The following is an 11,619-nucleotide window of genomic DNA, read 5'->3' on the forward strand; positions in this document are numbered from 1 at the left end:
AAGGTAGGAGAGTTCCCAAAGTACCCCCCACTGCTCACTAGCACCCGGCTGTGGTACCAAGCTGATGCTGGCCAGATGAGCCAATGAGGACTCTGCGGCCGACATCGTTGATCCATAGCCACTTTTGAAACCAAATGTTTATTCAGGCATCGGTATTATGTAGACTTAAAGTGTTACGAAGTGCTGCATGCTGAAGTAGCATAAATTATGGTGAACAGTTGAAATTGTAAGTGGGCCTCATGGGCCTCACAAGCGCAAACACAAACGCACACACTTAATATGAGGGACCACCTGGGACAGAATTCATACTTGGTCTTACACACACTATTATAATCTCGCATATACACCACTATACTCATACACACACAAACTATTATACTCCTTTTACATGCATGTATGAGAGAGAATAGTGGTGTATGTGAGAGTATAGTAGTGTGTGTGAGAGAGTATGGTTGGGTATGTGAGAGAGTATAGTAGTTTGTGTGAGAGAGTATGGTTGGGTATGTGAGAGAGTATAGTAGTGTGTGTGAGAGAGTATAGTAGTGTGTGTAAGAGAGTATGGTTGTTTATGCAAGCGAATATAGTAGTGTGTGTGAGAGAGAATAGTATTGTGTGTGAAAGAGTATAGTAGTGTGTGTGTGAGAGAGTTTGACTGAAATGGAAGTGAGTTTGATTCCTCAGTTCCTGATTGGCTGACAGAAGAGGCGTTAGCTTCTGGCGCTCAAAATACCGTGCTGTCGTTTCACTCTGGAATCTCCAGTGATTTTGTTATGCTGCGTTCGCACCAAAAAACGATTTGGTCGCTTGTTCTCGTGGTCGCCTGAGTTTGAGAGAGGCTTCCTCTTTGTGACCGCCAATTCATTCTAAACCCTAGCCGGCCTCTACGTGTTGAGGAAGTACCAGAGGCGTCAGAAAAACCGACGCAGTCGTTTAAGCTTCATAATATCATCCGTTCTATCTAATCTAGAACTCTCCGGGAGCTCCGGCGGGAGTCCAGGAGTGTGTGTGAGAGAGAATAGTAGTGTATTTGAGTCCAGTATTTTGAGCGCCATAAGCAACCGCCTCTTCTGTCAGCCAACTGAGGCATCAAACTCACTTCCGTTTCATTCAAACTCTCTCAAACACACTACTATATTCTCTTTCATAAACAACTATACTCTCTCACACACACTAATATATTCTCTTTCATAAACAACTATACTCTCTCACACACACTACTATTCTCTCTCAAACACACTACTATATTATCTTGCATAAACAACTATACTCTCTCACATACACAACTATACTCTCTCATACATGGAGTATAATAGTGTGTGTGTGTATGAGTATAGTGGTGTATATGCAAGATTATAATAGTGTGTGTAAGACAAAGTATGAATTTTCCCCCAGGCGGCCCCTCATGCACACACACACACACACACACACACACACACACACACAAACACACACACACACACACACACACACACACACACAGCTACATCGGTTACAACAGATGTGTTCCTCAGGAATATAGCTGAGTCATGTTGGCAGAATGACCAACACTTTGTGTGTGTGTGTGCATCTGTGTGTGCGTCTGTGTGTGCGCGTGAATCTGTGTGCGTGTGTGTGCGTTTGTGCATCTGCGTGTATCTGTTTGTGCGACTTTGTGCGTGTGGGTTTGTGTGTGTGTGTGTGTGTGCGTGTGCTCGTTTGTGTGTGTTTGTGTGTGTATGTTCCTGCAGAAGGAGAGAGAAAAGGGATCCAACCTGGTGTTCATGTTCCGGCTGCCCTTCGCAGCAGGGAAGGTTTTCAGCGTCAGCATGCTGGACACTCTGCTCTATCAGGTGACCTTTGACCCCCAATATAACCCACTGCATATAAACCCCAAGCTCCCAGAGAAATGATTTCCCGAATATTCCAAGATATGGTCTACATATTATGATGTACATAGTGGATACTCTTCGATCTTGAGAGCCACAGAATTCCTGTTCGGAGCCATTCCAACTCCAGACTGGTTCTGCTTTCTACTGCTGGGAACTTGAGTTCATGTCCTCCCAGATACTGTTGATATGCAATAAAACCGTCAAAATCGGAAGATCTCTTCTCAGAAATAACTGCAGAAGATTCACTAGTCAGGCCCCATGTCAGGATATTGTATATTAATGACCAGTGATGTTTGAAGTCCGAGCAGTAACGCGTGACTTCTGCTGTCTGGGTATTTCGAAATATTACCAAAGGGATCATCAAAGGTCATATCTGATGAGGATATACCAGTCATGTAATCCTATTTCCCGCTGATTTATAACTAAATACTGTAAATTAATATCTATGTAATCATTTAGCGATTGATCCACACATTTACATATCTATGTTAAATCTGATCACAGATTTTGATGCACGTTGCCGGATTTCCATACACATTCACAAATCTCATTCGGCATTGAAAGATTATTTTACACATTTACAAATCAGATTATGCACACATGGATCGGTATACAGTGACACAACTCTCCACTGACATTGGTAAATAGTTAGTCTACAATGGTGTACAATAATGGCCCAATTTGTAGGCAAGATGATAAAATAAACTGTTGATTTGAGTGTTTATTTCACAAGAAACCTGTTCAAACTTTTTGGAGCGAGCTACGGAGATTGATTTGACTCATCCGCCAACTAAATGTTGGCGGGTGAATATGTACTACGTGTGAGCCAAACTTGGACCGATGGGGCGTATTTAAACACGTTATTTATTGGGTGCTAAACGTCCGCTCTCTTTCATATGAATTAGGGCATTAAGGTGTATTACCTGTTCGGTTGCTTGCTCAGAGCCAAAAGGGAAATATTGTGGATCCAACCATGTTCTTCATATTGAAAGACAGTATGTTACTCTCCAGGCTCCAGGCCTGCAGGAAGTGATGTTATTCCTCAATGAGAGATCATCTGCAGATACAAACAATTTAGTACATGCACACCATGTACTACATTTATTCATTTGGAGGCCCTTGCCCGACAGGAAGTGATTTAATTAATTTTGAACGACGAGGTCTCATAGGGCACCATTCTGAAAGGCTCTTTCATATGCTAAGATATTGGATGTCTTAAAGACGTGAATCAATATTTTATCAAAAATGAGGCCTACAGACAAAACTCCAAATAGGTTTCGGTAAAACCCTCTGTCTTCAAGAAAATATCCGTTATGGAAATCCCTGGAGTTCATTTTATATCTGACCCAAAACAAGAGCAATCTGTTGTAAATATTCCATGCATAGGATACGACAAAAGGTCACGATATGCCACTGAAAGTGCATGTATTCTTATATTTCTGGATTCTGGTCCAAGTTCACCCAGTTCAAAGACACTGTTCATCCGGCCTGGCCTGTAACACATGGTGAACTAAGACGTGCTTGTTCTGTTCAGTCCTTTGTGAAGGACTACATGATCTCCATCACCAGACTGCTGCTGGGCCTGGACTCCATGCCCGGCTCAGGCTTCCTCTGTGCTGTGAGTACCAAGACACTCAACCATGAGAGTGATACGAACTGGCCTGCGTTAAAGCTGCTCCTGCCCCTACTGCTAAATTTACTACCACTGCCTCGTCTACTACTTTTACTGCTACTACGACTACAACTGCGACGACTAAAACGAACAGAGATGGCCAAACATACATTAAAATGTATCCAGATACAAAATCAATTACCTCCTCTTTAATGTATCAAATTCAATTACAAATGACTTGTGAGCAAATGTATTTAATTAAAATACATCAAATAGATAAAGTAACATGCCATTAACTGTTGTTATCTATGTCACTGAGGGAATCAAGCATCAGCAGGTAATTTTATCTATTTGTATTTGCCAATTATTTGTTATACTGATGTGTGCTGAACTTTTGTCATGACATACATCAAGCAAGTCATGACATGCATCAAGCGATTCATTTGATGATTTCTTACTTGGCTCCCAACCAATCTACCCAGCAATTTTTGAAAATGCGTGCTCAACATTTAGAGATATTCCACACAGAGCCGCCCGCACAGACACACACACAGGGGGAAACAAAACCTCTGTGGCAATTTGAAATGATATCCTCACTTCATTCTCGGACGCTAATAAATATTTTCTTTTCTTGTACTCTAATCAAATACAAATGACAAAATATGTAATTAGGAAATGTATATTTGAAATACATCAATCAATAAATAATTCCCATCTCTGTCTACTACTACCTCTATTCCTACTCACACTACAGCTACTAATACTAACAATACCAACATTATACTATGCATTTTTTCCTTTGTATATATATAATAATAATTAATATGAGTCGTGTGTAGAGCAGTGTAGAAACAAGTTTGTCAATTTTTTGGGGTGTGTGTCTGTATGAGCAGATGAAGATCTCGGAGGACGACCTGTGGATCCGCACGTACGGCCGGCTGTACCAGAAGCTGTGCTCCTCAACAGGAGACATCCCCATAGGGATATACCGCACAGAGGCACAGAAGCTCCCCGTCTCGGAGGTACCCAGGGGGGTTTGGGTGGTCGTCCTGTTCCTTCCTCTGCCTGCTCGTTCGCTCAGTGTCAGTGTGGTGCCCACAGCCAAGCCTCTGATAGGCTGACCACTGATGGCGGGCATGTCTCTAAACCGAGAACAAACAGGAAGCAACGCATACGTTTGCGGTTGCACAAACACACACATACACACAAATACACACACATGCACATGTTGTTATCAAACCAGCCACAGACAAAACTGCACACACACACACACACACACACACACAAGCACACGCACACACCAGCAACCATACACTTGAATGCGGATCCCTGTGAAAGGAAATGTGTTATTGAAACAGCTGTGTCTGTTTGTGATGAGGATATCATTAAGTGCCTGAAGAAAGCATTGTGGCGGCAGTGAGGAAGGTTGTGCTGACATCATGGAGGTGAAAGAGACCCAGCAAACAAAGTAATGAAAAAATATTGCGACGGGTATTCATAATCTCCAAGGCAGTGCTGTGTCACATTAGTTATGACAGAGCCACAATGCCTTCTGTGTTGCAGCGCCTGGGGTGTTGGGCTGTTAGTGATCTGTATCCTGATAGAAGAAAATTAATTTCTCCCTACTTCCATATGGACTATAGGGGGGAACAAAAGCACGATACAAGAATTAATTAAATGGTGCGTTGGTTGAATACAGGTGACTGTGGGAGGGCATTACATAAGGAAATCAAACGTGTTTCTTTTGTGTGTGTGTGTGTGCGTGCGTGTTTGTGTGTGTGTGTGTGTTTGTGTGTGTGTGTGTATGTGTGTGTGTGTGTGTGGGGGGGGCGTTTATTTGTGCATGCGTGTGTGTGTTTGAGTGTGTGCATGTGTGTGTGTGTGTGTGTGTGTGTGTGTGGGCGTTTATTTGTGCATGCGTGTGTGTGAATGTGTGTGTTTGCATGTGTGCATGTGTTTGTGTGTGTGTGCATGTGTGTGTGTGTGTGTGTGTGTGTGTGTGTGTGTGTGTGTGTGGGGGGGCCCCCAGTCCCAGGTCTCCATCACGGTGGAGGACTACGAGGACACCCGGGAGCCCCGGGAGCCCCTGCTGTCTCGGTCGGGCCCCCACCGCAACTCCACCTCCTCGGAGCCCGTCTCCTCGTCCCACTCCTCGGACCACCCGCTCCTCCGGAGGAAGAGCATGCAGTGGGCGCGCCGGCTGAGCAGGAAGGGGGGCCGGGGTCCCGGCGGGGCCAAGGGCGGGGGCCCCGGCAGCGCGGCCGAGCGGATCAGCCAGCAGAGGCTCACCCTGTTCAGGCGCTCGGAGAGGCAGGAGCTCAACGCCCTGGTGAGGACGCGCATGAAGCACCTGGGCCTCTCGCCGACCGGCTTCAGTAAGTCCGACCCGCCACGGGACCCCCACAGCGCCGTATCCCCCGGCCCGGGACCCCCACAGTGCCGTATCCCCCGGCCCGGGACCCCCACAGCGCCGTATCCCCCGGCCCGGGACCCCCACAGTGCCGTATCACACAATGATTTCATGCTCACGTGTTTGGGTGAAACATGTTTCACTCATACATACAGGATACAGCGTGCATGCTACAGAAAATGAATGAATGGCCATAGGTCGTAAACAAGCCGTATGGGTATATACGATAACAGGGGGGGGGGGGGGGGGCATAGGAACCACCATAGCAATATTGACAGTCATGTGACGTGGACGCAGGCCCATTGAAATGAATAGGCCAAAAAAAGGCAGGCATGTCAAATGTTTAGGTACAAATGTTTACGACTATGTTTTTCGCCAACGTAGTTACACTACATTCTGGTGTGGGACTGGGTTTAAGGGGCGTGGTTGGTTTCAGTTTTTTGAGGAGGTCTGTCTCAAACATGCTCGTGCTCTGGGACACGATTCAATACATTAATTTTCGTGAGCATTAGCACGAAGCACTGTGATATCGGGTTGGGACCACATTGTAAAACCACATTGTGAACCACATTGTAAGCCACATTGTGAACCACATTGTGAACCACATTGTAAGCCACATTGTGAACCACATTGTGAACCACATTGTAAGCCACATTGTGAACCACATTGTGAACCACATTGTAAGCCACATTGTGAACCACATTGTGAACCACATTGTGAACCACGTCATAAATTGAGTATTTTCTAGTGATCACAGAAATATTAAGCTTTCTTTTCGTTATAGTTTTTCTTCTGTATGAGTTCCTCCTTTGTTTTCACACACACCTCATTTGGCCATGTTTACACGATTATTCACACAATACATTTGTCTGAACAAGAGTTTGTGGAGGGATTGTCGTCGCTGCCTTCTGAAACACGCGAGACATCGGCCGTCATTCATATTGAAAACGTGGGGAAGAATCGATCCCTCGGGTGCAGCCAGATGTGGTGTTGTTGACGTCGCTCTCACCCTTGTACTCAGATGGCATGACGGACCAAGGGAACAGACTGTCCTACATCCTCATCAACCCCTCCCCCGACGCCAGGCTAGAGCTGCACGACGTGGTGTAAGTAGCACAACAACAGATCAGATCAATGCGGTCGATGACGACTACAACACCTCCCCATGACACCTCCTCCTCAACTGCTCTTGTTGTTGTTGTTGTTGTTGTTTTGTTGTCCTCTTCCCCGTCCTACCACCATCTGCAGGTACCTGATCAGACCGGACCCCCTGTCCCTCGTACCCAATCAGGGGAACAGCAGGAAGTGCAACGCGGGGCGCAGCGACAGCCATAGGTTTGACACACACGACAGCACTCACCTGTGAGTGAGGAGGAGGAGAGCCGGCGAGAGAGGAAGACACACAGAAAGAGAGAGAGAGAGAGAGAGAGAGAGAGAGAGACATTCTCCTCGTTGTTCCTGGAGAACTCAGGAGGAGCTGCATCTGCATGGAACTTTTGGATTTATTTATTTATTTATTATCTCCAAACCAGGATGCACCAGGATATTTATTTTTCTGGGGGGTTCATGCACTTTTTTTATGTTCAAAGTGGAAAAGCTGGGACACAGAAGGGCTTCTCGCTGAACATGTATTTATTTACATCCGTGCAAATTTGCATGTGTTGTGGGTGGAGTCTGTGCGTCTGACAAGCATGTTTGTGTGTGTGTGTGTGTGTGTGTGTGTGTGTGTGTGTGTGTGTGTGTGTGTGTGTGTGTGTGTGTGTGTGTGTGCGTCAGAGTGAATGTCAATGTGCGTGTGAGTTCCTTTATAAGGGAAGCTCAACACTGCCAATCCTCTGTGGACAGCTATCCCTACACAAATGCTATGTGGGGCAAATGAGAGATGTATTATTTGTCTTTCTTGTTAATGTTGTTAGATGATGTGTTTAAAAAAATGTCCCTTACTGTGTAGACCTATTTGTTTTATTTATTTAGCCTTTTCTTCCTAGCGTTTTTACATGCTGCCTCGAGCAGTAAAACCACTAAGGTTAATCGAATCACACGAGACGGTTAGGCATTTCAAAGAGTAGCAGTCATAGCAACTGTCAAAACATGGCCGCTAGCAGCTAGCATAGTTAGCCATCGTGAACACTGACCTTACCTGACCAACGCCGGTCAGCTCTATAAAAAAAGCCTCTTTCAATAAGAAGCGTATTGATCTTTGTTTGCCTGTTCCTCTAGAACCCCCCTAGTGTTTTGTGTGTACCTTCTCAATGCCAGCTTATCCTTAACTCACCAGCTATCCTGTAGTCGCCCTGCATGTTGGGGAGAATGTACACACATGTGCGTGTGTAAACCTTAAAGGACTCGCCAGCCTGTTTGGCCGGGTGTAGCGGAGGAATGTCGTGGCCGTCATGTGGTGGAGGTACCTGCAAAAACTGGCTTCCTACCCTAACCCCCACCAGTACTGCTGCTGCTGTATTTTTGCTGCCATTTCCAATGAGATGAAAATATTGTACATATTAAAAATCTACCGACACAGCCCTGTTAACCGCTTGCGTGTTATTGGTGTCAATCGATGCGGAGGTCAGCGGCTCATCTCTTCCTTATCTCATTCATTCTTCCATTTATTGACGCACGACTGAAAACCCTGTGCGTTGCATGGGGGTCGACATGAAGATGAGCCCTTATACATCATACGTTTACCCATTACATAGTTCTTAAAAATGCATAATTCATTAAATATAATTTGTTTTGAGGACCCCCTTGACAACAAGATTAATTTCCAACCTTGATTAAGCACCTTAATTGATATATGATTGCTCTTTCTAAGTGAGCAGAAATCTTTGAAAAGAAAAGGCTTGCCGCATTGGTTATTATTGCAGATGTAATTGTTCTCTTACGTTTTTAAAACAAGACAATCTAGTACTCTTCAATGAGTTTGATTGTCTGATTCTAAACTAATCATAAGTTTTGTGTGTATATGTGTATACAGTAGGTTATACGTGTTTATGTCAGTGCATAGCCATGTTTAGCCACATCCTTATCATACACTGCTTTTAGACCTTATAATTTGTTTATTTGATTTGTCATATATTAATAGAAATTACTATATTTATTATAATTTAAAGTATCAATGGGTAGACTAGACTGTAAAAGTGAACAGAGCAGTTATGTAAATACAAATCTGTTAATGTCACAGAATATTATTATGTAATGCGCTTGCATATTTCTTAAACATATGGTTTGTGGCTGTATGTGAAAAAAAATTGATTTCTCATCTTGGTGATCAGGTTCTAAGAAGTAATTCAACTGTGATGAAAATAATTTCTTGTTGGACACTTCTTGAGAGCAATGTATCTGATTTAATGAAGAATGTGTGTACAATGGGTGTACATGATTTTAATGGATTTTAGGTCTGACAAAACAGAGTTGAGGGGAGCAGCATAAAGCAGTGTTCTCAGCGGGTGGGCTCGCTAACAACGCCGGGATCCCTGCCATTGGCACCATGCAGTCCATCAGCCCAGAGGACATTCTAGCCACATTCAAAACCAATGCCGTGGGCCCCATCAACGCCATCAAAGTGAGCAGCAGGCAGCTAACGACGTCTCTATGAATGCAGCATTGCCTACTTTAGTATTGCTGCGCTTGTTCCAGACACCGGTGTGACTGCTATAATAAATATAGGGGAGGGCTCCTTAGCGTTCATTATTCAACACTACTCCAGGGCCAGTGATGATAGCTCCGGTGGTGAGAGGTTAGCATCACTCATGTCTAAACAAATGAGCCACTCCTAAACTCGCATCAGCTGGCCAGCTTTCTATGAACTAAAATAACCCCAATGAGCTCTTGGCATACTAGCAGTTAAAGGTGAGATATTATACCACCAGGTGCCCACTTGTGATGTCAGAAGAGGTAGATTTTCAAAACGGCTTGTAACGGCTATACACACTCACACCTGGTGGTATAGCCTATTATGTCACCTTTAACAAGATAGCAAAAATGCTTATTAGCTTATAAAACAATAGAAGCAATGTTACTGCTCTGCTGTTGGCTTCCACAAATCGTTTTAGTTTTATGAATAAACCCAAGTAAATTTTAACTCCTCTCCTACGTGTGCTGTTGTCGATAAAAGAATGCACTTTAGAGAGGCCACTCTCACATTTGGTAAACACGTGGGCGATAGTTATTGCTATTCTTGGCAGAATGTCCCCTGGCTGCCCCCACGTCTAATTCTCCCTGCTAAATGTCCTTCCTGTCGCTTCTTCCCGTCATCATGGTGATCGTCTCGAGGAGTTGCTGGCACACCTCTGCGCTGCACCAGCAGCAGCCTGCCGGGATGTCCTGCAGCATGCAGTCGTGATCAGCATCTCATCCGGGCTGGGCTCCCTGGGCGGCGTCTCCCACACGTTCAGTGAGACCCCTGCGTTCCCCTACCTACCACATCAGCAAGGTAGAGCGACCGGTGGCAGACACAAAGTCACTACCGCTATCACTAACACTGGGCGGCAGGTGGCTTAGGACGTAGAGCCGGTTGGCTGGTAACAAGAAGGTTTCTAGTTTGAGGTGTCCCTAAGCAAGACACCTAACCATAACTGCTCCCGAAGAGCTGGCTGTCACTGCCGGTGTGTGTCTGAATCGGTGAATGTCAGGCAATATTGTAAAGTGCTTTGAGTGGCCACTAGTTAGAAAAGCGCTGTATGAATGCAGAGAAAAAACACTGGCACACCGGTGTCTCTTCTTCCATCCAACCATCTGGAAAGAAGTCTAAATATTTGTATTGCCCGGGCTGTCCTAATCCTCTCTTTACTCTCCCTCTCTCTGTCTGTCTGTCCCTCTCTCTCTGTCTCTAGGTGGCGCTGAACATGATGAGGGTTTGTGCGGTCCAGGAGTTCCAGCAGAGCGAGGTCCTGTTTGCTGTCCATAGTCCAGGATGGGTAAAGGCCGGCATTGGGTGAAAGAGGGGTGAGTGAGTGGACCCTTTCCCACTGATATTACACTGGTTTTAGAGGAGAACCTTATTGATATTACATAAATACGTTTAACTTGAATCTACAATCCAAACCAACAGTAACTCTCCCTACTCTACCCAGTCTAGGGAAACACATTTCAAGCGTTTAAATGTTAATACAGCAGGGATCTTCAACACACCGGCAAATAATAGTCTGGCCAAATAATTGTCTGGTCAAATAATTGTCTGGCCAAATAAGAGGTAAATAAACAAGGCTTTAATTATTTCTTATGAATATGAACAGAAACTATCTTCCTTTCTCTAGCTCGCCCGCTAATTACCATCACCATCAAGCCATCACACATCTTCCACTTACGCCTTGGCCCCGGTGTAATGACCCTGTTACAAACGTCATATTACAGACACAAGATGGCCGCTTTCGTGTTGTCGTTGACAGAAGAGATTCGACTTGCAGCTGGGAAATCAATATTCAGCTTTTTTTGTGGCCCCCAGGCGGACATAGGGGCCTCAGAGACTGTGGAGGGAATGCATTACAAGTAAACCATGTGTAGAGCTCTAACTAGCAGTTCATTTCTTTCTCTTGACTGTACGATTATTTCCTAGATTAATCAGTAAGTCTATAAAATGTCATTAATAAAAGCAAATGCAATCGCAACTTATGAGAGAGATGTCTTAAATGTTCTTGATTTATCGGAGAAGCTGCCAAGAAAAACAAATCTATTCCTTTCATAATGATCCATGAACCATTGAATGAATTGCACTGCAACATGAAGCAGCA

At 44.6% G+C, this 11,619-nt stretch overlaps 1 protein-coding gene across 1 annotated transcript in view; it reads left to right on the plus strand.

Annotated features, from left to right (window-relative positions):
• Positions 1 to 8,312, plus strand: part of kcnt2b (potassium sodium-activated channel subfamily T member 2b) — a gene marked incomplete at its 5' end in the record, with an annotated part of 47,143 nt that extends 38,831 nt beyond the window's left edge. The window contains 7 exon segments of the mRNA XM_079746163.1: positions 1 to 3; positions 1,728 to 1,829; positions 3,403 to 3,486; positions 4,374 to 4,502; positions 5,510 to 5,855; positions 6,912 to 6,996; positions 7,139 to 8,312. The exon segment at positions 1 to 3 is cut by the window's left edge and continues 109 nt beyond it. Coding sequence (XP_079602289.1) covers positions 1 to 3; positions 1,728 to 1,829; positions 3,403 to 3,486; positions 4,374 to 4,502; positions 5,510 to 5,855; positions 6,912 to 6,996; positions 7,139 to 7,256 — 867 coding nt within the window. The 3' untranslated portion in view covers positions 7,257 to 8,312.
• Between the last annotated feature and the right edge of the window lie 3,307 nt (positions 8,313 to 11,619).

The sequence above is a fragment of the Pollachius pollachius genome, assembly GCF_949987615.1.
Source record: "Pollachius pollachius genome assembly, chromosome: 11".
In the NCBI taxonomy this organism is placed as follows: Eukaryota; Metazoa; Chordata; class Actinopteri; order Gadiformes; family Gadidae; genus Pollachius; species Pollachius pollachius.